This window comes from Chrysemys picta, chromosome 8 (assembly GCF_011386835.1).
Source record: "Chrysemys picta bellii isolate R12L10 chromosome 8, ASM1138683v2, whole genome shotgun sequence".
In the NCBI taxonomy this organism is placed as follows: domain Eukaryota; kingdom Metazoa; phylum Chordata; order Testudines; family Emydidae; genus Chrysemys; species Chrysemys picta.
The window spans coordinates 99,504,771-99,531,689 of NC_088798.1; the positions used below are offsets into that span (position 1 = coordinate 99,504,771).

The 26,919-nt window shown below is 40.8% G+C and overlaps 1 protein-coding gene across 6 annotated transcripts in view; it reads right to left on the reverse strand.

Annotated features, from left to right (window-relative positions):
- Positions 1 to 375: 375 nt before the first annotated feature.
- Positions 376 to 26,919, reverse strand: part of LOC101931070 (core histone macro-H2A.1) — a 72,048-nt gene continuing 45,504 nt past the window's right edge. For 4 of the 6 annotated variants that reach the window (XM_065555034.1, XM_065555033.1, XM_005309435.5 and 1 more), the window contains exons 6-9: positions 16,211 to 16,310; positions 10,624 to 10,713; positions 7,182 to 7,356; positions 376 to 1,125 (exon numbers count right to left, since the gene is read on the reverse strand). In XM_065555034.1, the coding sequence (XP_065411106.1) occupies positions 960 to 1,125; positions 7,182 to 7,356; positions 10,624 to 10,713; positions 16,211 to 16,310 (531 nt within the window). In that variant the 3' untranslated portion in view covers positions 376 to 959. Of the gene's footprint in view, positions 1,126 to 7,181; positions 7,357 to 10,623; positions 10,714 to 14,550; positions 14,642 to 16,210; positions 16,311 to 26,919 lie in introns of all 6 variants that reach the window. The other 2 variants (XM_005309438.5, XM_005309437.5) reach the window with 1 other exon arrangement.

Here is a 26,919-nt window from a genome sequence, read left to right on the forward strand (position 1 = left end):
CTTCAAAACACAGGGGAACAGTGTGGGGGCTTCAAAAAAATTATAACAGCATGCTTTGGATGAAATATTATTGATAACTAAATATCTATTGACTTTTAAGCTAAAAAACAATGAAGTCAGGTACTGCATGGGTGACTTTTGAAGCACCTACCAGAAAATGAGATCGCTTATTTCAGTTGACAAAGGCCTCATTTTCCAAGGTGCAGTTAAGTCAATGGGAACTGCAGGAATGCAGCACTTCTGGGCACCAGGTTTGAAGTATTCTGGTTTGGATTCTGGATGGAAGTCCAGTGCATTTTATCACCCATTCCATCCCCCCAAACCGTCAAGGTGTATCAAACAAAGGATTAAAAAATAATTCAAACACACCAACCGTAACAGTTCAAACATTTTACTAAATCAATTCACACAAATTCCAAATTGCAAATATAATTAAGGACAACAGAGTTTTTTTGTTTTGTTTCCCCCCCCAGATTCATCATTAAGACAATAAACAAACAAATTAGTTTTGTAGCATGTGTTCTTTTTTTTTTTTTTTTTTTTTTTAAATGAAAGGAACGCCACGCGATGTATTGATAAAGCACCACAACACAGTTACAAAATAGGATCTGCCGGTTTCTTCCACAAGTAAAAGACTACAGACTGCTAACAACTTTCTGCATCAATCCATACTTCATTAAAATAAAATTATAAAATCTCCTAGATTACACTAAAAATCAGACGATGCCTGGAATACAGTGCATTAACAGCAGTAATGCCAACTATCATCAGTGCCAACATAAAAACATTTTAGAAAGTAAAAAACCAACCAAAGAAAACCAACAACAACAAAAAAAACCTTTATTCCCCTATATGAGCAAAATTTAAAATAAGGGGTGCTCTGCCTCACAATGAGTTAAGGACTGGGGACGGGGGGTGGGGAGAATAGGTAGGAGGGCTGGTATTGTAGCTTTCTAGGCTTAGTTAGCATCTAGTTTGGCCATTTCCTGCACATAAATCCCTATACTCTCACTGTCAAAGAGCACAAAGTACACTGTCTTGATTGAAGAGGACATTGTCGACACAAAGTAGCTGGAGATGGCTTTCAGGATCAGCTGGGCAGCAGTTTGCTTCGGGAAGCCATTTCTAGGGGAGAGAAAGAAAGAAAAGAAAAGAAGGACTTGCACAGAAAGCTTTCGATAGACTAGCCATGCAGCTTGCAAACAATATCTGGGAAATCTCTTGTATGTAGTGTGGTAATTAAACCTCCAAAGTAACAGTGTGTGAGTTCCAAATGGAATTCAGGTTTTAACAGTTTTTTAGCTATTGAGACATAGAGCTCAAATGCACTGGTAATTAAAAATACGTTTGTGGAGGAAAATACTCATAAAACAATAATCCTTTGCACTTTCATCCAAAGATCTTGAATCTCTCTACACACGTTAATGAATTAAGCCTCACAAGACCCCAGTGAAGTTATTTATTATCTCCATTTAACAGATGGGTACACTGAGTCACACAGACACCAAAGGACTTGAGCAAAGCTGTTCGTGTATAAAGATATTTGCAGGCCCAGGAATAGAACCTTGTAGTTGTGACTCCCAGTCCCTTGTGAGAATTTCACAGACTGATGTTTAAGTGGTATAAAGGATACTTACTATACTTTTTGCTTGCCAAACAGGAGGCCTAATGAGGCCTCTCTGAAATTCAGAGATAAGGCCATGTAAGTTACACAATGGGAGAAGGGCATAAATGCGAGAGACTTGTTCACCTAAATTAAACATTACCTCTTATCTCGTCTCCTAAATTCTATACTTAGGCTTGGTCTACACTACCCCCCTAATTCGAACTAAGGTACGCAACTTCAGCTACATGAATAACGTAGCTGAAGTCGACGTACCTTAGTTCGAACTTACCTTGGTCCACACCCGGCAGGCAGGCTCCCCCGTCGACTCCGCGGTACTCCTCTCGGCGAGCTGGAGTACCGCAGTCGACGGCGAGCACTTCCGGGTTCGACTTATCGCGTCCAGACTAGACGCGATAAGTCGAACCCAGAAGTTCGATTGCCAGCCGCCGAACTAGCGAGTAAGTGTAGCCAAAGCCTCACAGTAGTAGCAGGGCTGAAAATGCCCAGTTTTCAGAAAACTCATGGAAAGCAGCAACAAAACTTTTGCCTATCAGAGAGTCACCCAAGTAGAGAAAAGGGGCTTGGCCGGCTGAAGCCAAGGTAATTGGAACCTTCTGCATCAAGTTTGTTGAATTTGGTCCACAGTCTCCTAATGTAAACAGTTGTGCATAGTAACTATGCAGCAGCTGGATTAATCAGGTGAGACAGGTGACAGAAGAAATGAAGAAGTAAAGAAAGGAGCTGAATGGAACGGAGGAAGTATTTTTAAAGATTTACACGACACAGGAAACTGTAAAAAATTATACTGACCAGCCACAGGTGTTCAATACTTTTACACTAGAATTTTCCTACAGATTTCAAACAAATGTTTTGCCCCACTCCGGGTCACATCCTCTTCCATATATCTGGATTCCAGTTCAACCCAATCTGTTTTATGACAGCCATTTGGCTCTATAAAAATCTTGTAAAATCTCCTGTCTCAAAAAATAAAATACAATAAAAATGCAACCATCTAGTTACATTTCAGCAGTCGGATAACAGATCTGAATGTTGGCTGAACTGATAATATGTGACAAGTCTTTTGCATATCTTGTATTGGGAAATATATACAAAAAGCCACTCACATTTTAAGCTCCACTGGAAACAATTGGCCCAACCCAGGAGAATGTCTCTGTGACCTTCTGGGCTCTGCAGACTTGGAAGGCCACATAGGCTGCCTACACAAAAGCTCAACGCACTGTGTAGAAACACTGATCTGTTGCAAAGAGCCAACTACCCACCTCTCATCCTTGCATACCATCGATCTGGGGTACAGCGCTGGAGGAATGAGAGCTTGCAAAAAGAACTCTCCACCTCCTATCTCAGCGTCTTTTTGCCCTTCCCCACTGGAACCAGAGAGACTGTAAAGCCAAAGGAACCCCATTCATGGCCACAAAAGGGGGAGGCAGTACAGATTATGGCAGGTCATGGGCCTTGGTGATTATGAAGGTATCTGTCCTATCCTGATTACTGGAGAGGTGTGGGTGGGCCCACAACATTCCTGGAGGGAGCAGGGGCCTTTGAGTACAAAAGTTAGGGTTCCTTCATTCTGACGGTTTGGTTTCAGAGAAACATCTGGGCCTCCTCTCATTCCTAACCGTCAGCCCCACAGCTGCCACCATGAAGTTATTGCCACTTCTGGGAAAAGCATCTACAGCTGCATTACTTCGTTTCCTGACAGGCAGATTAAAGATTGAGGCACTTAGGTAGTTATAAGGCCCTCATTTATTGTGGTTGCTAAAGAGAGGGTAGATGGATTGTGTGGAGGCAGCATATCTAGTGGACAGGCCACTGAACTGAGAGTCAGGGGTGGCTCTGCCACTGAGCCGCTGGGTGCCCACTGGGCAAGTCACTTCACCTCTCTGTACCCACTTCTCTTCCCTGCCTTTGGCCACCGTGGTCTATTTAGACAAGGGTTTTGTCTCTTGCTCTGTGTCTGCATAGTGCCTAGCACATCAGAGCTTTGGAACATGGACACTGGCTGGGGCCGCTAAGCGGCACTGGAATAAAAATAAGAAGTCTGTGGAACGTCAGTGACTAGTAGCCACAGAGCCTGCTTTCTGTTGTACAAGACGTGCATTATAGGGAACAACAGTACTTGGTACATGGAAAAAGACAATGGCTAAAATATTCAAAATTGCCCACTGACTTTCAATGATTTAGGCTCTTAAATTACTTTTGCCTTTTGGAAAATATTAGGAAAGGGTCAAAAACTTGCACCATTAAAAATTTTGCCACTGACTTTAATGAGAATAGGATCAGGCTCTAAGGAAACAAGGTTGTTTTTTCCCCACCAAGAAAGTTTTACATAGCAAAGGAAAGGTTTGTTTTTTTTAAAGCCACTCTTGCATTTAAGCAAAGAGAATGCTTATGTTATAGTTAGGCTTGGCAGAATTAGATTTTGTATATTTTGTCAAAATATACCAAGTAACTAGCCTTAAATCAAACTCTAAGAAGTTCTCAAGCAGCATTTTTCTTATTCCACTTATCTATAAATTTCAATTACCATCAATGCAAATTATTTTTGTCGGTTTGTGTGTCTAGGGTGAAATCGAAGGTTATCGATATTTACCAATAAAAATCTAATCCTTCCAAGCCTAATTGTAGTATTGGTGTTACTGAGATACTCACCTACTAGTAATACAAGGGAATATTACTCCTTACTTACAAACTGCACAACAGTGTTGGGAATTAGTTAGTGTTTGTCCAGCACTTTGAAGATATAGGGCCATATTCACCCGTGGCATTAACAGGTGCTACATCATTTAGCATTGGATTATACCTACATTGAATCTGGCCAATAAATACTGTTTTATTCTTCCTCTTATTATATGCTGGAAGAAGTAGGAAAGCCAGAAGACAAGGCAGTTGCTTGTGCCATGTTCCACATATTACACATAACACCTTATCATAAAATATATTCTGACACTGTGTGGTTGTACTGTATATAATGGGATATTGGACAAGCTGCCTGTAGTAAGCCTGGGATATTTCAAAACTGATGACATGAAATTGCACATGTTGTTCCCCTCTTATCAGAGCAGGTTTCCTAAGCTAGTTTAGCTGTCCTAGTGAGGCGCATCTCTATGTAGGAACAACCCAATGGTGGTGCACAGCTGTCATAGGAGCTCTTATACCCTCACCTGCTGCTGGCTTAGCAAAGAACAGGGCATGCGGCCAGTAGGCCTCTGTACTCCACCATTCCCCAGCTCTCTCTCTGGTCCCTTGTGGATGTTTCAGACGGATATAAATTAGAGGGGACTTCAGGCTGTTTCTACTACAGGAGTACAGTAGGGGGACTTATGCAGTCTAGTCCCAGGAGCAAAGGAGTGTGATAGGGTGTACAATTTTTGGCACGCCCCAGGGATCCTGCTGCACCCCACCGCAATGGTGTCCCAATTAGATGCCAAGAGAGAATACAGGCAGGGCTCTGGGGGCTTAATTCCCAGGATTAAGAGAGCTCCAGGATTAGATTGTAAACTCTACTTAGACTTAAATTCTTGGGGGCAGGGACTGTTTTGTTTGGTGTTTGTACGGTGCCTAGCACTATGGGTCCCGATCCATGACTGGAGCTTGTAAGTGCTAGGGTAATACAAATAAATAATAATAACCAGGGAGGCATTCACGTCTGCAAGCTGACTAGATGCGAGGGAGTTTATTTAGGGTCAACATGTTAGAAAGAGCAAAGAGAGACCTGGGGAGTGAGGTGCTGACCAGAGACCAGCTTAAGGGCTTTCAGGGAAAACAGGAATTACTTGTATAGCATTGCATTATTTTATTTTGAGCTTAATTCTTGTAAAACTGCAGTTTGAGATTTTTCCCAAACTGGTGTCAATACAGATTAAAGTCAGAGCCCCTGAAATAAAACCCCATTCAGAGGGGGTGACTTTGTATTCACACTGAACCTCTAGTGAACTTCTCTCCCTCGTGGTTCTCCCCAGGGCCATGCTACAGTGAGCTTTAAGCCACCTTTGCACAGCACCCCCTGACTTGTGCTCTCTGAAGGTTGGCCCTAGCTGAGCATCTGACTGCTACAAGCAAGCGATTTTATTTCCCCCCTGAAGCACAAAATGATTTATTGTAACTGCCCTCACATAATCCCATTCCTCAGCCATAAAAGAGAATGAAGCCGTTTACGTGGGTTTATTGAGTGATGTCTGTTTGGCAGATGTCCGTACCAGAACAGCTGTGTGCATGTGCGGCCTTTGGCGTCTGTTGTCCTTAAAAGCTTTATTTATTTAAAAAAAAAAAAACTTTTTACTTTATAAAACAACAGTAGAGACAGAATGAATATATTCTCCTTCATAGAAATTAATTACATTCCGCTTGTTACCCACTTGAATTAAAGAAAACACCTAAGTATTTATATCTTCCATGTTCTGAAGGCTGCAATCCCCAACATTCTCATTGGCTTCAGTGAGAATTACATGCCCATACCAAGAGAATATACCCCAAAATCTTGTCCATCAGTCAGACAGGCTCACAATTGAATGATTATTTGGGATTTCATTCTATTCAACAGCAATACTCTCCTTGTAACAACAGCTTCTGTAAGTCCTCCAGTTGAGAAAAAAATATACCATGTTCTGTTTTGTAAGGACTGCCATGTCGAGCAGTACACTTTGCATAAACATTGTTCTTCACAAAAAGTCTCCTTGAAGCTGCATAATGTTACATGCTCTTAAAGTGACATATGCCAACATTCTTTCTGTATGAGCTATTAACTTGTATTTTTAAACCTGGTATGACGTATATCCCTTCTGTTTCAATAAAAATGATAGGGATAATTTACATTTTATAGTGCAAATTATTCCAAAGGATCCAACAGTACTTTACACTGTATGAAGGATATACAGGAATCAATTCCCCACTGAAATAGAGCCCCTTGGGGGGGGTTGGGGCTAAGGGGGAGAGTCCCAGAGCCTGGGCTCCAGCCCACCCCAAAAATCTACAATGAAATTGTATAGCCTCACATCCTGAGCCCAGGAGCACGAATCAGCTGGCATGGGCTGGCCTCCGGTGTTTTATTGCCATGTAGACATACCCTAAGTGTTTGACCGCCGATACTTAGACTAACACTAAGCCAAGTCTTGTTGCTATCATACGACATATTCGCAGTGGGGCTAACTACACACTAAATCTTGGTAAGATAGATTCCTTTTCTTCATGTTTATTTTTCAAGTTTTTGTTAGATTATTAAAATGTGTTAATTTAAAATATTTTAATGCACTCATAAAAATGCATTTTATTCACTTGAACGTATTTGTGTACTTTATGATTCTGCAGGGATTATTGTTAAACCTGCTCAAGTCTGAGCTATGATTCACTAGAGTATTTCAATTGGGATTTACTGGTTGAACTAGTCTACAAGCAAGGGGCAATTTCATTAAAGAGATCTGAATTGAGTGGGTGAACAAGAATAAATCAATATTGCCGCAATGGGAGTTATGCCCAAGTAAGGACTGGAGGACGTAGGATTGCATTAGAAAATCTGACCCACACCAAGTTAGGTAATAGGTTTGCATGACAACCTTACCTGCCACTGCCAATTGAAGGAAATGCAATTGACTTCAGCTTCTTTTCATCTGCCAGAGCCAAGCAGTTCTTCACTGTCTTTTCCAGCAGCTCCTCACATTTGTCTGAACCCCAACCCGGGCTATTACAGTGAATCACAAATTTAGCAGGCAGTCCATGGCCTGCACTGACAACAGCTAGTAAGAAACAGAAAGGGAAATTTAATTGCTTTCATCTTGTCAGGATTAAAAAAGTACATATGTGGAAGTGTGATTAAAACTGTAAACAGCTGACAGTCACTGCTATAATCCCAGTGGATCCTTTATCATACAAATCAAATAGCCTGAAGAGATAACATGATTACATAGACTGTTTTACATTTGCTACTACGTTTTGTTGGAGTAATTTGTAAATTACAACTATAATAGACCTCAATGAATAGAGAACAAAATCTATCGCTGGCAATTTAGAGGAGACATAAATTTGAAGTGGGCACTTTATTGCAACTTTCTTCTCATTTTATCAGATAATATGTTACAAAGTTGGGTTGTCTGTTGGAGTATAAAACTGTTACAGGGCCGCTGTAGTTTTATTGTAATGTTACTGTCAAGTTACAGTATGTGCCAGGATGTTGTTCCAGTCTCAGATTAACTACCTCTGTGATCTTTAGAGGTTTGGTGTTAATATACAATTTGTTGAGCCAGCTTTTGATTAGACTGCAGACCAAATGACATCAAATGCAAAGATTATGATGCATCTATAAATCGACAGGAAAAGCTACAGTAATTATACAACTGTTTTCTTTTATCCCCTGCCAATGCGGCACTCTGTTTCTGATTTAGTATGAGTGAGTCTATTTTGTCTAATTTCAAGAGAGAGTTTTGGACTGATGTTACTTTAAAATTTCTCGGTCGCATGCATCACCTCACCCTTGATGACTGATACAATGCTGTTTTCTAGTTTACCTCTTTCATTATTTAATGAGACAACTGTCCAGTATGGATTTATGGATTTACAGCATTTGATTTATTGTTTTTATATATCAGAAGACATGACCTTGTGTGTGCCAGGGAATGGAAGAGGGCATTTTATATGCTAATTATATCATGGCACCTCAACCCTGGCACTGATGTGCAAGGGACACAAGGACACCCCACAAATGGACTAGTGACAATCAGTCTCCAGGCTCTGCGAGTGCAGAGATGGTTCCTGTGACTTGGGAGCACAAATCTCCCACGAGGGCAGGGCTATAGCCTCACCACCTCTCACCTTCCTCTGCACAGCTGATTGGGTGCAGAGAAGGGAGCAGACTACGTGCATACCAGGGAGCTCAGGGCCAGATTGTGTCTCTATTCTGCACCCGCAGTTCAGTGATGGAAAATACAAGAATTTAATGTTACTTACTTTGGTTCATTAAAAAAATGCCTATTCATAGGCTCAAGTACAAAGTTAGTCACACAATACAAACTTGAATAGGAGTTCACAGTCAGACAGACATCTAATTGCATCTGTGGCTGAAGCGATCTGTGCCCACAAAATTGTGGGTACGAAATGGGAGCTTGCTTCTAACTATCAGACCTGCAAATGCTCCTCTTGGCAAGAAATTCTCTCTTCCATGCTGGAATGTTTATGGAGCACTCTGTTATTACAATATGGTGGCCATATTGTAAAAACAACTCCATACAATAACTCCTGGAGCCATGTTATCACATATGGATATTATCCTGTAGGTGCCGCAAAAAAAGAGAAAATAGACCTTGGCATGTGGAATTCTGACTGCAGCGGGGTAAATTCTAAGGGGCAATGGAAGCACAAGCATTTGTGCACTTTGGGGCCTACAGATGCTCAACATATTGAATAACCTCAGTGCGAGGCAATTTTGTCATAATTAGCTCTAAAAAGTTGGCAGATTCAGAATACATCATAAATCCAAGAAAAATCTAATAAAGCCAGCTGACACATCTCTAGTCAGTGGAATTTTATGTATCGTGCGACTCTGATGTGACCAGTTCAGCACCTCTCTTCACTTGTAATACCTTCAAACGGCAAGAGGAAAATACTGTGCCGACATGCCTCACTAGTTTTACTGTCTCTGAAATGGAGAGAGCCTTCTGATGGAACTATGGGGACTCTGGAGGACAACTGTTAATTATTCAAAGCAATTGTCACTTATTTCAAATTAAAGTGCTTTGAAAGAGGAAGTATTTTACAGTTTTCTATAAAACATACAAGGTCTGTGTGCAGAATTCTGCTACGGTTACAGCTACGCTCCAGGAAGATAACCATGGTTTAGTCTCCACTATGGAACAGGAATCCCCAGAGATAGGGGAAATGTCCAGGGAATGCTGGGGGCATGATTGGAGCCCACTATTCTCATAAACTGGTCATAAACTGGAGGCGGCAGTTTTTGCTGGCCTCACAGAGCCCAGGCTGCCCAGCTGGTCCCAGGATTGGGGAAGTGGATTTGTGACTGAGAGCCACTTTTCCCTTCAGTCTCAGATACTATGCTGAGCCCAGTGTGGCTGGGTTTATACAGCAATAAGGAATACTCTAGAGTACTGTAGTCAATCAAGAATATGGGAACAGTTCATTCTATAATTTTCATGAAACAAGACCCATTAGTAACAAAGTGAGCATTATGTTTAAATGTACGTCTCCATTTTCAAGTTTGGACAAATGAGGACAGAGTAGTGAGTGTGACATGATAAAAACTGAGCAACTTGAAAGAAAAAAAGTGAAGATAAACAGCAGACATAAACAGTGATAATTTTTCCTGTCAGACCCCAAGTCATAAATTCTGTCCTAGTTGTAGTCAGTATTCATTTAGTAAACTGCATGCACTGTATTTATTTTTACAGTGTAAACACAGATGGCAGAATCAGAATTCTTTATTCACAACATATATCAACAATTTTACAGATGGCCTAATATTACATTTTGCAATTCATCAAACTTTATTGCCCATATGCGAGATTTTTTCCTATTACTGAGATATTGATAACTGGGCATGAAAAATTCATAAACTGTTTGAAAGAATCACATTTATACAGATGACTTCGGTCCCGAGTCAACACCACCCTTAAGCAGATGCTTAACTTTAAGCATGTGCTCAAGTTTCGTTAAGGTCAATCGGATGTAAGTATGTGCTTTGATGAATAAGGATGGAATTGAAAATGTGTTTAAAGTTAAGCATGTGCTTATCACATGCTTAAGTGCTTTGCTGGACTGAGGCCTTAAAGAGCAAGAATACTATCTTTAAGTATATAGATACACATGTATACAGGCATACGCTATCAATCACACACATCAATATACGAGAGAAACCCATGCAAGTGTTATGTTCAAATAGGTCTGTTTGTGACTGATTTATACACAATATACAATAAAACCAAAACGAAAGTCAACTAGAAATCACAACACATGCAGACGTTCTATTCGTCCATTTTCAGAGATTTAAGCCTCACCTCCTGCTACGTCCAATGGCCCATTCTTTTTGCGAAGTTCAATGATGGCCTCCACAAATTCTTTGCCACCTTTCTTCTCCAAAGTGCTCCCTGAACAAAGACATGTTTTAGTTTATCCGTCTGTCCCTGAGTTGCTAAAGCAGACATGTGATTCATTGTTTTAGGTGGTCATATAGCCTAGATTTTACTGCCCAAACATCTTTTTGGGGACTGCAAAGTAAGATCTAAACCTTTTGGGACTTTGGAGTTAACTAGTCATTTAAAAATAAATCCCACCAGGACCTCGCATTTGTATCCCTTCTCTAACACTCATATTCTGATTTCAATGTCAACATGTGTGGTGACATTCCTAGTTGCCTCCATACCACATAGTTCCTGGTACCGTGCTGTGTTTCATGGGCTAGTTTAATGGTGACTGATGGTTCATAATTCTACCCCTAGGATTCAGTTCCCCTTTCTCTTATAACTTGTTTTAAAGAGCAATTTGCCACAATAAGAACTTGAAACTCACCTGATCTTGATCCCTGACCCCAACAGGTGGCACCAGGAATGAAACAGTCTCGTGAGTGCAGCGGGCTGCTTTACTTGGCAACTGCCCAGCTTGTAGAGCCACCTTTAACCAAGAGGAAGAGCCTCAGAAATAAGGAGAATCTCTAAGGAACATACTCCTCCAATGAACTTCGCTAACTACTGCTAAGGAGCTGGACACTGCCGCTCTGGGAGGAAGAGAGCTGTGCAGTGTTTCAGGGCAACAAAAGGTGCAGTCTACAAAGGCAGTCCAACACGAAATGGTTTAGATCTTATTTTGCAGCTCTAGTTTCATATATTAATATAAAAATAGCCCAAGAAAACATTTCCCTAACTACTTAAGCACCCCCAACCATTTAGCACTGTGCACATTTATTAGAAGATAGGCAAAGTAAGAAGTGGTATCCAAGTTTCTGATTTGTGATATTACTTTGAAAACGGATTTAAAAACATAAATAAATCAGAATTGGAAACTGTAGTAGAGTTACACATTTATTTGGTGAAGCCCATTCATGTTACTGACTGGGAGGGGAAAACTGCATTTTCTGATGGAAATGCACATATTGTATGCTCGGTGAAGCAGAGACCCTCCGACGAGATTCATTTTGCTAAACAGGGCTACAATTCTAAGAGCTAACAGCACTGCAGCACTCTGCTTTTCTTGGACATCATTAGAGGTCTTCCAAAATTAATATTAAAAGTTTGTTAAGTAACTGTTGTCTACTGACGTTTCGACTCTGCTTTTGTTAAATGCAGTTTATTCTACTGCATTTGGATGCTAATAATTTTAGAAAGTATGCATCCTGTGCTCTTTCGCCATAACTGACGGACACTGGGCATTTTGTCCAAGTACGGACTGCAAAATCAGACCTTTGGCATTTTGTCCTAGTATGAACCCCAAATCAGTTCAGGGTTTAAATTCTTCACAGTAAACATCTCAACTTTACACCTAAATATTTTAGTCTAGGGTCGTTTTCACAAATGAGTGCAACTTTCCAGATTACCTCCATGATAGCTCAGAAGTTACCTGCACATCCATTAGCGATGTTCCAAATGGCACATTTTTATAGCTATAGTTGGAGAATCAGGAGAAGTCTTAAGTCTGAGCCAACGGGGGATATGGGGGAGTTGCACCACCTGAGTAGAGGTGCTTAGAAGTATTATGCCTTTGAAAAACATATCTTGATAGGGCTGGAAGGATGGAGGGGGTGCCATTTGCTATTTAACAGGCCTAGCTAGCGCTGCCCACTGTGCAGCCACTCTAAAGCGTAAAGGGATGAAGGAAAATGAGCTTTCACCTCACCCAGAAATACCCCATTTGGGGCTGTTAGTGAATTTGACCAGAACTGGGGCACACACTGTGCAGGGACCATGTACCCTCTAGCACAACCACAGAGAATCTACAGAGAGAAAAGGGATATGCTGTCACTGAGTGACACGGAGTGACAGCACTCTGCCATTATAGCATTGTTGTATATGTAATGGCATTTTGTCTAGATTAGTTTTAATTGTGTCAAGAAATGGAGCTTCCACCCCTTCTGATGAAGATTCATTTACTGTGAAAACAAAATCTATAACATCAATTTTTTTTAAATCGGGGTTTCACTTTTCATGTAACAATCCAAATACTTATCTTCTTGCAGATGTGGTGAAAAGAAAAAGTATTTCATACAGATCAACACTAATTTCTGCATTTATTCCTAAATTAAATTCAGCCTTTTTAACTGATAGTGAAGTTTTAATTTTTGCATTATACTTCACTACCTTCTTGTGCAATTATGAGCTGTATCTAGAAAAGGGCATTTTTACCACTACATTAGTAAGGTTCTTGGTGAAAGTCTTGCTTCACAGCTTCAAGATTAGTGGCTTATTTACTCACAGGCATAAATATGTGTTACTTCCATGAGAGTAAGGTCATTATCTCATGCTTTCCAAGCAGGCATGGGTATCAGTGTTGAAAAACAGCCTAAGCAGAAATTTAGGCTTGTAAAATGTTCAGGATAAACCCACAGTACATTTAATTGTTAGAAGGATGGTAAAAGTTAATAATCGGAAGCTAAGCATTTGTGCATTTTTATTCTTTCTTCCAGCAGTCAGATGTCATTAGAACATACATGAAAGCATGATCAGTGCATTTTTCATAGAAGTTTCTTTGTCCACTAGTTTCAAAAGCATCTCTTCAAAAAGTAAGAGACGAGTACATTAGCTAGCTGAACCTTATAGACTTTAGAAGCATATTATTCAAATACAGAATATTCTTGTATTTTATTTTTGAGGCTTCTGTGTAATTTCCTTTAGCCAGCTCGTCTACAGCTGCACCAGTTCAGGGTGCTGTCTCTGCTGCTCTAATAAGCTATGCAGAATTGGGTTTGTCTGGATGTTGCTTGGAAGAGAGGTCTTTCAGGAAAATCCAAGGTGTTGTAGGAAGGGCTGATCCTGTAGGAGCCACTCTTCCCTTGAAGCCAATAATGAAATAACATCCCAGGCATTAAGGGGCCCTGTGCAGTTAAGTTCAGTGGTAAAATGAGGCTGTGATCCCTGTTGTCGACTCCTATTATAAGAGTAGGTTGCTACTCTTAGCAGCAATCTTAATGTTCACTCCAAGTTCCAGTTTGGATAATTCCATTCTACCTTAAGTTTTCCAGGCAGTTTCAGTACGACCTAATACTTTCTTGCTCCCTCCTCTGTCTACATCTCTATTCTAAAATTTGAGAAATGCTTTAAAATCATTGAGATACAAGGTGCTTCTCAGGGAATTATGTGATTAAAAATAATGAGTTACACATCTTAATGAATCTTAAAAATAAAAAATTAAATGGAACTCCTTGAGTCATTCTGCCCCCCCTGCATTCTCTCTTTGGTCTAGCATGTCTATGCAAGTGTACATGAGAATACAGAAACAGCTTATGAGAGCCACAAATACAATTGGGCTATATGTAAAATGTGACCATATGACTGAGCGTCTGAGTTTAGAAATTCCAGACAGGCTACCCCCAGGATGTCAGATGTGAACACCTCACACTTGGTGAGGAGTGGGGAAACTGGATCTAAGTCAGAAATCTGAGGGGTCTGGCCCAACTTTATTCAAGTCTAGGCATTTACATAGCCAAAACAAACAATCCTCTAGTACTCTTTAATTGGGCACACATGAGCACTGCGCCTCTGTTTCTTGCACTTTGGTTTTGGTTGTGCGTTCTATAACTTTGCTTTTAAAAGTCTGATCTGACTATGCAAGTCAGAGCTGTCCAATGACTTTGCATTTACTCGCTTGTTTTTACGATCAGTCAGGACTGCTGGAAGCGAGAAAGGAATGCAGATCTGCATAGCTTGGACAAGCTTGTTGCTGCTGATTGACCATGCACACACATACAAACTCTGCAGCACTGAACTTTCCATTACCTACTTCACCACCGGTGTAGAAGTCAGAGTTTGTCGGGTGAACGACAGCATCACTGTCGATCGTGGCAATGTCAGCCTGTACAACTTGCAACTACAACAGGTAAACAAATGTATATCAACCACGTTGGACAGAGACCGAGGACAGGCTCTACATTTACACATGTACCAACGTCCATGTTTTCCTACCTTTACATCTCCAAACCTCGGGCCAAGAGAGTATTCTGAGTAGTGTGTGCAAGTCTGTGTAAAGAAGGGTGTGTGGAGAAGAGGAGGAGGAATGTTGAGTATGACATGGTTAAATAAATGTTTGGATGACAAGTCAGAGCAATCACATGAGATCATTTTGAAAGTTTTAAAACCATCTAAAACCCCATTTCACTTTGCAGAAACCTCTAATACCAGCACCCCACAGAGCATGACACTAAAATATGGTATCTGTTTAAAAAGAAATTCTGGATCATCAAGTCAAACAAAATAATTAGTTTCTCCATTTTTTGCCACCATTGCTGTCACTTCTAAATTTGCAATTTTCATCATGTTGTCAGCTTCTAAAAAGAAAGTAACCTTCATGTGGGGGGGAAATATTTTCAGGCAGAGTTGTCCTTTTAAAAATAGAGCTGAGTAATTTTTTTGAAAATCCACATTTTATCCATCTAATTAAGTTAGATTTTAAAGCTTTTTTTACATTTTTAAAAATACGTGCGTGATGTAACATTTTCCCTCTGGTAGTCCATTTATTTGTGTGGTTTTTTTGAACAAGTGAAGTATAAATATTATATATACACACACACTTTTATATAATTAGATGAACACTGACTTAGACTCAGCTTCCTTGTATCTTTGTCTTGGTAATTTACACAGATATATTCATGTATAAAATGCAGTGAAAATGGAATCAAATTTACTGTTCCATTAAGGAAATCTGAAAAGTAATAAAAAAGAACAGGTATAAAACAGGTATTAAAAATAGTATTACATGAAGTGCATCTAGATCAGTACTTTTTTTTTAGTAGACAGACTTCTGCTGAAGGGTAATATTTTATTTGAAACCGAGTGGAAGCCATAAAAGCAATACACCGTACACTGTACTATATTTTCAAGTTTTATGCTGCTATAAAATCAGTATTGGTTTTCAACTGAATATGAAGGTGATGGAGAGGGGTGATTGAAGACTAATGAAAACATACAAACCAGTTGATTGAATTAAACATGAAATCAAGGCAGAAAGCCAATTTGGGGGATTATTTGATCATCCCTCTTTACGAATTTCTGTGTCTACTTTGAAAACAAGGGATTGCAGGTAGAATGGAGAAACTGCTTATTTTGAAAGTAATCTGACAAAGAATATTTTTATCCTTAATGAATCCACATAAGAACCCCCCCTCAAAGTAGCTAACAGTCAATTATGAGCATTATGGAAAGGAATTTAGATGACTTCTTATTTTAATTGCAATCAACTTGAAGACAATCACTAATCATTAATATACAAGTATTTAAATTTGGTGCAAATCATGCTTCTTAACTGAATTTTCCGGGTTCTACTTTCTTGAGCACTTAAGAATTTGAAGTTTTGTTTTAATGCATGAAGTCCAGGAGAATAAATTCTGGGTTCCATAATTTTCATGTGACCATTAGTTGTGTCAACCCATTCCCCATTTACCTAGGTCATCTTTAAGGTCAATGTCAGCATTGGTAGGATTGATAATGGCCTCCACCTCAAAGCCGGCTAAATTACTGATTTCACTGTGAATAAGGTTCAGCTGAAAAGAAAAGCATGAGGTGGGAAATAACAGGACAGCTGGGAAATCAGAGAAGCTGCAGAAAAGTAAGCTTTGCAACACAGATGGAGATAGCATCACTGCAAATAAATACGCAAAATAAAGTGCAGGTCATAAAAGGGGTTATTGGTCCAACAAAGAATCAATTTCAAACACAAGACTCAAACATTGTTCTGTATATGGAAAGGAAGTCAATGTTCTTGTTAATGAGCTTATACAGTGTATGTTTTATGTTCAGAATTGTTTGAAATTCCTGCACTGACATGATAAAGGATAAACCATTCCACCTTGAACTCCTGGCTCAAAGATACTCTCACGACTTCTTATGCATCAAGTTGAACCAGGAATTCTTTAGATAGGCCAGGACTTTTAACAGAGTACATGGTGGTTTTAATGGGTCTCCCCTTCTTTGCTTAATCCATTAAGTGTGAAGATGTTTTGGAGAAATCGGGCATTTATTTCCAATGACACTGCCAGTCTTTCCTTTTCAGTCACAGAAGCAGACATCATGATCTGCACCTTAGTAGCTTAAATGTTTATTTGTCCAGGACTGCGTTAAATTGGTAGAAGGGCTGGTGAAGTAGCATCACTGAGTAAATGTAAGACTCTATCTGTATATTTGCGGTGTTTATGGTGCATGCTAGTGCTGCAATCCAGTGGAATATTTTTAGGGGCTCTACTTTTTCTTTTAGTTAAATATTTTTCTAAAAAGAAACTGCTTGCAGCCTGTGAACTATACCCGCACAGGGCTGTATTTTAGACATCCCAAAGCCATCAGTATTAGGAGGATTTATCATTGGTATGTATCAGGGTGATGGAAATCAATTAGCACAGGCATCGGGAGATTAACCTCACATTTATGTCTTAAGTTCTTTAAAAATGAAACTATCAAGTGAATCTCAGGCAATATAGTTTTAACGTCTAGCAACATGTTTTGAGCAAGGCATATTAAGTGTTCATTAAATCATAAGTCATGCTCAAATAAGAAACATACACCTTGTGCCACAACTGTGGTTCTTCGAGATGTGAGTCCCCATGGGTGCCCCACTGCCGATGCACAATGTACCTCTTGAGCCTTGACTGGAGATTTTACATTAGCAATGGCCATTCGGCCCCCATATGCGCTTGATACAACCTCGTGCCATGCACCAAAGGTACGCAGAGCTGTGTGGGTGAACCGCCCTCAGTTCCTTCTCTATCTCAATGTCCAACAAAGCCGAAGGGAAGGTGGGTCAGTAGTGGAACACCCAGAGGCGGACACATCTCAAAGAACCACAGCTACTGCAAAAGGTAACCTCTTCTTCTTTTTCTTCGAGTAGCATCTCTACGGTTGCTCCACCTCAGGTGACTCCCAAGCAGCAGCACCACAGAGAGGAGGGGGCTTAGGAATTAAGTTGAAGATTGAAGACGTACAGCAGTACCAAGCCCCACATCAGATCTGATGATGTGGACCAAAACACAGTGTTTAGAAAAAGCAGGCACTGAGGCCCATGTAGTAGCTCTGCATATTTCAGACACTGGAATGTTGTTGACCAAAGCTGCAGAAGTTGCCTGAACTGATAGAGTGTGCTATTATCCATTGGGGAGGTAGAGCACCAGCTTCATCGCAGCAAGTGACAATACACACAGAGATCCAGCCTCTGTGTAGATATCATAGACCCGTTGGGTCTCTCTGTGATGAGACAAACAGGGTAGGTGATTCCTGAAATTATTTGGCCCAATCTAGATAAAAGGCCAATGCCCGTCTCACATCTAAAATATGAAAGGAGGTCTCCTGCTGAGTTTTATGTGGTTTGGGAAAAATACTGGTATATGAATAGAGATCAGTGAAGATGTGAATTGACAACACTGTAGGTGAGAATTTTGGGTGCAGCCATAAAGAGACCTTGTCCTTAAAAAATATCATAAATGGAGGGTCTGCCAGCCAGCCCCAATCTCCCCAATCCTGCTAGTTGATGTGATAGCTACTAGAAAGGCTGTCTTCATAAATGAAGCAAGGAGCAGGCTGCAGGTTCCCTAAACCTTTAATAAATCTTGAGGACATACGGTGAGCAAATATGGAAAACCCTTCTAGTGGGTGATGAAATGCCGATATCGCAGCAATATGAACCCTAATAGAGCCAGTTGATAACACTGATTTCTTCAAGTCCAGCAGGTAACCCAAGATGACTGACAGTGAAGAGAATTCAGGCACAAGACGGTGATGGTAACACTAGTGGTTGAATCTTTTCCATTTCTGAAGGTAACTAATTCAAGTTGACTCCCTTCTAATGTTTAGTCATACCTGTTGTTCTCCTATCAAGCAGGTGGATTCTAATTCTGTGAACCATCTAGAAGCCATGTGCAGAGGTGGAGGACCCCTAGGTTTGTGTGAAGCATGCGACCTGCATCCTGGGAGACCAGATGAGAGATGGTAAGAAGCTTGAATGCCAGCTGGACACATGGGTGAAGCAGGGAAAGATACCAAGCCTGTCTTAACCAGGTCAGTACTATAAGGATAGTCCTGTCTTTGCCCTGTCTAATCTTGTTAATCACTTTTTGTATTAGTGGTGTTGGAGAACAGGCTCTTCATCCAGGGAAGGAGAAAAGCAGTCTCCAAAGCATGGTGACCTAGGCCTCCTCTGGAGCAGAACGGGATAATTCTTGTTTTTGAATGTGACGAATAGGTCCACCTCTGGAAGTCTCCACCTTTGGAGTACCCCATGAAGGATTTTAGTCCAATGCCCATTCATAGTCCTGGGAGAAGCACCTGCTGAGCATATCAACTGTGATATTCTGGGCTTCAGGAAGGTAAATGGCTGAGATCTGAACCAGTTCCATAACTTTATAGCTTCAATGAACATGGAAGGAGATCTTACTCTTCCTTGTTTGTTGATACAGAACATGCAAGCCACATTGCCTGTCACGATCCTGATTGATTTGCCCCTGATGAGTGGCAGCAACTGAAGACAGGCGTTCCTGACTGCTTTGAGTTCCAACAGGTTGATATGGAGACCAGTTTCCTTAGGTGATCATCTGCCCTGAGTTGTGAGGGTTTGGAGGTGTGCTCCCCACCCTAAAGTGATGTGTCTGTCACAGTTACTGCTGGAGCTGGGTGGATGAAAGCAATGGCCGTGCAGACATGGAGCTGATTTTTCCACCAGACTAGGGAGTTGTTCTTCTGGAGGGGAACCGTGACCTGTTTGTCCAAGCTGTCTCTAGTTGAGCAATAGATCCTTCTGAACCAGCCCTGAAAGCAGCAAAAGGCAAAATCTTGTTACAAAGGTGAAAGTTGTCAACTGTAAACAGTTCCTTACTGTGGATCAGGAATTTCCTTGAATTGTCACGACCAGATTTGCCAAGGTTATGAATCTGCCCATGGAAAGGAAGGGTCTGGGTGCCAATGAATCAAAGTATACCCCTAAAAATTGCATTATCTGTACCAGAGCGAAGAGATTTTTTTTTTACATTCAGCTGGAGACCCAAGTCCTGGAAGAGAGTAAGAGCTGCCTGGGTGGAGGTCAGCACTGCTTTGTAAAATTGGCCCTTAAGTAGCCAGCTGTTGAGATACAGAACAACTAAAGGAAAGCAGCTACTACCACTAGAACCTTTGAGAACACCTTGTAGCCGAAGGGGCAAGCTGAGGGCAAAGGGAATTACCTAGTATTGAAAATGCTCCTGGCCTATGATAAAATGTCTGTATTTCTTGTGAGCTGGGTGAATCACTATATGGAAATAGGTGTCCTGTATGTTGAGGGCTGAAAACGAATCTCCTGCCTCTAGAGAAGGAATTATAGCTGCCAGAGTCACCATCCTGAACTTCTGAGACTTCACTAATTTGTTCAGTCATCTTAGATCTGAGATCGGTCTCCAGCCTTCATCCTTGGGCATGAGAAAATACTTCAAGTAAAACCTTTTCCCCCTGTGAGGGGATGGGACAGGTGCTATCGCTCCTAAATGAAGGAGAGAATGCACTTCTTGACTCAGTAGTGTCTCATTAGAGGGTTCGTTGAAGAGGGAGGGGGAAGGGGAGTGGCAGGGAGGGAGGGACATAAAGTGGAAGGTGTAGCCCAATGTTAAAACCTTCAGGGCCCACTTGTCTGTTGTAATACACTGACAAGCCTGTTAGAAATGGGAAACGCAGTCTCCAAAAGTGGGAAGGTCAGTGAAGTTTGCAGCTTGCCAGCTAGAGGTGAGGAATCAAACCCTTGACCGACCTGTCAAAATTGTTGTGATGATTGGGTACTCAGTGAAGGAGGGTGAGGAGCTCTCTTCCTCTGCAATCTTTATTTCTTTCTAGTGGATTTGGCGGCCCAGTGAAATCCAGACAACTGGGCCAGACGTGATCTCTGAGCAGTTAGAAACCTGCAAAATCTCCTCTTGTTCTTAGCTGTTTATATATCCAAAGACTTCAACATGGCCCTGGGGTCCTTCAGTGTGTGTCGGGACTCATCTGTAATCCCCAAGAAGCACTTCTGACCATCAAACAGGAGGTCCTCAACAGTATTCTGATCCTCTCTCAGGAACTTCAACAGCTGGAGCCATGACACCCTTAGCCCTGTGGAGAGGGATCTGGCGGCAGTATCTGCGGCATCTAAGGACCCTTGGAGAGAGGTTCTGGCTGATAACTGAGCCTCTGTGATGATGGCCTGAAAGCATTCTCTATGCTCATATGTAAGATGTTCAATAAAGGCAGCAAACTTCTTGTAATACATGAAGTCAGACTTGGCCATGATCACCTGATAGTTTGAGATCTGAAATTGGAGGGTCACGGATGAGTAAGCCTTTCAGCCAAAAGAGATCTAACCTCTTCTGATCCTTATTGTAAGTAATGTACAGTAATGCAGTTTGCCCCTCTAATTTACAACATCCACTATCAGGGAAATAGGTGAGGGGTTGGAAAACAAAAATTCTGAGTCCCTGGGAGGGACATAATATTTCTTATCCACCTATTTGCAAGTTGGCGGGATGGTGAAAAGAGTTTGCCACATAGTCATCATTGGATGGAGGAGCACTTCATTAGCAGGTAATGCAACCTGGCTGGGTGTTGCTGACTGCAGAATGTCCAGGAGCCTGTGTTGTGAGTCTTTAACCTCAAGAGGTATCTGAAGGGTGTCAGACACCCTTTTCAAAAGGTCCTGGAACTGACGAAAATCATCAGCCATCAATGGTAGTGGAGGCATGATTGACTTTTCCAGACACAAGGATGAAACAGGAGTTGCGGGGTGGCCTCCATATCCACCCTAGTCTCCTATTCTTCAAAGGTCTCCTTGTGTTGTGGGCATGGTATAGGAGACCCCAGCCTCTCAGTGCAATGAAGCTGGAGGTTTGGCAAATTATTGCCAATATGCCGCCCAAAGATCCCAGTAAGGCTATTGGGGGTGGGGGGCATCTAGAAGAGGGGATTACACTCAGGGCTGATCTCACCGTTTCTGTTGTGCTTGAGGATCCTTGTCAAAGTACGGGTTCCTGCATGGAGATAGAGGAGACCCCTGCCCTGATAACGAGGAGACTGACTGAATGTCTCCTTCATTCTCCTCAATGTTTTCCGGGGGGGCGGGGGATGGGGTAGGAGAAAAAAGTCAGAGAATCTTGTGATACCAAGAACAATGGTAATCTGGAGACCGGGATCTCAGTACCGAGAGTTGTTTGGCACCCATAAGCAGTGGGGACTCCAGCTCATCTAAAATTGACAAGTACCTGGAGTAATAAAATTCCTGCAGTTTCGAGTGGGTTGGTACCAATGCAACAGTTGGGGTAGACAGTACCATTGATCTGGAGCATGTAGGTGCTGGGCTTGAAGGTGTCTGGTGCTTTGATTTTCCTGGTCCTTACGGTGCCAAGTAAGAAGGCACTGATGGTAAATCTGATGTAGACTATGCCATTCTAGAGGAGTATTTCCTGGGCCTCCCTGTCCTACACAAACAGTACTGGGGGCCTGCTGGAGCAATGCCTCCCTGAAGCGCTCCGGGATCTCCCAGCCCCACCAGAACCAGAGGAAGAGTCCTTTGCCACCAGGGTATTGAGCTGAGAGGTCAAGGTCTCTGACACCATAATGTGACTGGAAGATCAGGGCCTTTTGGCAGCCGACTCCTTCTGGTGGGAGACAGAGCTCCTCTTCTTCGGAGCGTTCCCTGAGTCCTCTGCTGTCTTCCCCCTCTTAGGGGAAACTGGGCTGAGGTCGAAGGGGTGCTGGATCTGTCCGGACACAGATGTATGGGGGGTGGGGGAAGTGTCTTTTGACTTGACTTGGAAGCAGGTCGAAGGGAGTGTTCCATCCTCCATTTGGTCTCCTGATTCTTCCATGCTAAATTTGAGAGGTTGGGCGATATGGGACTCTCCGAAGCAAATGGATACACTTCGAGTGGCTGTCGCTGACCAGGAGAGCCTCCTGACAAGAGGCAGCATTTGAAACCTGGTGAGCCAGGCATACCCAGCCAGGCCAAATAGGCTTTCTGAAAAAAGGGTGAAAAAACCCAAACCCCTCACTACTATCTAACTAATTCTATACTAACACTAACTAGAAACACTGAACTAACTAAAACAACAACTGTAGAACACGCTAAGCTTATAAAAGGCAGACATGCTACAGGTTTGTCTCAGGCTGAGGCGGTAGAGAAGGGACTGAGGGTGGTTTGCCAGCACAACTCTACAAACCCTCGGTGTGCAGCACAAGGTAGTATAGAGTGCGTGCACAGGCCAAATGGACACTGCTAATGGAAAATCTCCAATCAAGGGCGCGAGAGGCACACGTGCACCTGAAGTCGAGCACCCTAGGTATACTACTCGAAGAAGAATTAAAGTTACAATACCATACCAGTAAGAACATATTTGTAAAAAAGTGCTCAGTGACGCACTATTACTGCAGTTTGTTCATTACTGAGCGCAAGTTTGGGAGTCTCTACTCTGTAGTCTGGGACAATTGAACATGGAATGTCAGACTCTGCTCATGACATACCCACCACTGGGACAGTAAGAGTCTAGTGAAGACAGCACTTTGACAAAACTGTGTGGAGAAGTTTAAAATTGTGCTTAACTACCCTGTGCCCTAGTTGTAGCCAGTGTTGTAAAGTCTTTGATATCATAAGCACCAAACTAACGCAAATGTTTTAAAAATATGATGATTCAATAATGTTTATACTTGTAATCTCTCTAATCCCTTTTGTAGAGCACAACAGTGAGAATAAGCAGATATATACATTATAATTATGCCTATACATGTGATCAGTATGGTGCTATCCATGCACCTAAAGTGACTTTTTCAGTGTCTGACTATGCAGTACAGAAGGCCACCCAAGTATGTATTTGAGCTAATGCTAAATTTCTATCAAATATTTATAAAGAAAACTAAAGACAAATTTCTCACTCACTTACATAAATCCTGATCTAAAGGCCACTGAAGTCAATGGAAAGATTCCTTTTGAATTCAATGGACTTTGGATCTGACCTATGAAGTATAACATTTCAGTGTAATCAAGTATATTGAGACCCAGAGATTACTTCCATTGATTGCTGAATTTGGTCTGTTGCATTTTAATCCATGTTACTTAATTTTAAGTGCACATCTCCTTCCTGTGTGTGAGTTAATTTACTGAGAGGGAATATAAAGGTGTCGATATACTGCACAACTGGTTTTGTGTAATGTATGATCTAGATGCCAGTAAAGTCAACAGGTCATTCCTAGAGATGTGCAAAATTTATAATTTTTGCTGTGGCTTTTCCAACAAAAATTGTCACCATTTCATTTCATGTGATTATGCACACAGACATAGAAATGTTGTTTTTAAAAAACTTGCCAATGCATAATTGTTTGCATGATTTTAACCTGTAAGCAATCTTCACTCAAAAAATGGGCCCATTTTAGTTCCAAAAATTAGCATACTTGAACATCTGTGCAAATATGGGCCCATTTTTGACTTCGTAATGAAATGTGGAAAAATTTGAACCCAGTAATATTTCACACATCTAGTTACTGACTTTTCACATAATCCAGTTTGAGTCTTGAGTATGACTACAAGCAACTGCTGTTCTTTTCTTTTTAAATCAAATCAAACCAATACTGAAAAAAGCTTTGCGTACACTGAAATAAACAGCTGACCATATGGGATTTAAATTGTAATAGAGGCCTGAACATATTTGTTTGTTTCATTTTCAAGTTAACTCTTTTTGTTCCCTAGTTCCTAGATTTCTGTGGGTTCTGCCCTCACTTTTATTAACTCCAGACCATTTTGGTTTTTCAGTTTTGGGGTCCCCTTGATATTCATGCATTTATGTTAGTTATTAATGTACGTCCCAATTTAACTATAAAAATCCACCTACAAAAGACCCATCATCCAGTCTTGTGCTGCCTTTTTACTATGCAGCAATTAGACACTTTTTGTTGAATTAGGCACTTATTGTGCAGTGTTAGGTATCTGTCATATATTTACAATATAAATCAAAAGCTTTAATTGAGAATTAAATCCTGATGACTAATGGCTCGATTTTACTGTCCAATATGTGAGCACGCATCATATTATACAAGTTTGTATATCAGGCAAAAGAAGAGAAGTGATCCCTAAAGGGTCACATTGTTAAAAAGAGACACAAATTGCCCTTGCATGTACAACACTGGGTAGGCCTCTAATTAGTTAACATTTAATTAGATGAATTAGTTAAAGCTTACTTAGAAAATGTTAAGTGCCACAGAAGTGCTAATTATTATTATTTGACCAACTCTGGCAGTCCTTACTTCAGGCAAAACTCCTTTGAATTCTTTGCTGTTTTGCCTGAGTAAGGACTGAGTAATTACCTATCAATTTAATTTGCACACACAAAACTGGAATGTCTATTTCAGACCAAGTTGAAGCCTCTTTGAAAAGCCAGACCCAGATGCTTACCACTAAAGTTTTCCAATCCAGCAACTGGTCAACAATTCCAGAAAAACAAGTGTGGGCACCTCTAGTTAATTGATACAATATTTTAATAATTCTGGGTTGCCACAAAGGAATCTTTTGTAGAACGCGACAGTAATTTTAAAATCAACTAGATTATTATTTTAAGGTTTGTATAACATGAATAAAGAGGTTTCTACATGTTTTAATAAATGAAGGGGGGTTTCCCCTATGGAAAATGGCAGCAACACAATTTCTGAAAACCTCTGAATTTAAATGAAGCTTAATACGGCTGCTTAAAGATTTTGTTCAAAATCAACAATACATTTTAGAAATGGACTGTACCCAAGCCTGCTGTGTGTGCTACAATGTTCTCAGTAATTAAATCTTTGGGGGATATTGCAGTGACAGAGCCCAGTTCTTGCTAGTAAGCCCTTTCTGTCCTCCAAACGTGGAGCCAGGAAAAAGGATTTTTCCCATTAAGGCATCATGGATGACATGGTAGCAAGTATAGGATTACTTCCTTGCTTCCCCTTAAGTCTGCCACATCCCGGATTTGCTGATCTCATGAACATGCTTGTAGAAGCATTCAGGGAGGAGAAGGGTCATTTGAAGGTTATTGATTATAGGTTTTAGGGAAGAGTAGTTATCTTTTGGGCCCGTTATTCTTATTTATTATTTGTAGTGCTTGTTCTTATTACAGTGAATAAAAGTAGTATCTAAGAGGCCATAACAGTAATCTGTTTGGTGCTTTGAATGTTTATATTGCAAATTTTTGTCAGAGCACCCAGAACAATGGAAGGTTGCTTGAAATAAACTAAAATCAATCAATATTTAAGGAAGAATGGTCTCCATCATTAGTGCATTAAGCCTGCTATCATCCCTGTGAGGAATGTATGTATATATCTCCATTTTAGAGATGGGGAAACATACCGAAAGATGAAATGCTTTACAGTATGTCAATGGCACAGTCAGAATTAGAACCCAGGAATCATAACTCTCAGTCCCCTTTACTAGCCTCCTGATCCCATTGTCTCCTCTAAGTATGAGGGTAACTGCATTCTGAGAGCTATGAATAATTTACCTTTTGCACAAAATTCCACAATTCTGAAAGAGCAAGGTAGTGCTGAAGAAAGCAAAACCAGGTTCTCTCTCTCCTTCCCAGTAACTTTCCATGACTCTTTTAACTGCCTTAAAAAAAGAAAAAAAGAAAAAAAAAAAAAAGACACCTTCTCCCTCCCCCACACTCTGAAAATACTGTACAGTGGGAATTTCTAAGAATTACAGTGCTCATCACATTGTTGGGCTGCATTAGTCATTTAAAATAAATATCTGCTGTGCCAAGAAGACCTAGATAATTTAATATCATTAGACTTTGATTTAAAAAAAAACCAAACAAACACTCCTCCCTCCCCACAACAATACAACTTTAGATTCTTTCCGGAAACACAGTATCTGACTTAATGCTTTAGATAAATGTTTTAATCAAGACTGTCTTTTTGAACAGCAGTTGCATGTAGAAATGACTTAGAAGCATTTAATTGATTCCAAGATAATGCACTCACTATTTATAAGTAATCTGTAAAATTTTCAGAATAATGAAAGGATTTGTTTGAAATTTCAATGGGTCAAGACAAACATCATTAACAATAACAATTAGCTTCCAGTCTGTTAACCTGCTTGCCCTCTTTAGCGCAGTAAGTGTCTTAGCAACAGACATACTGTAACACCCATGAGCC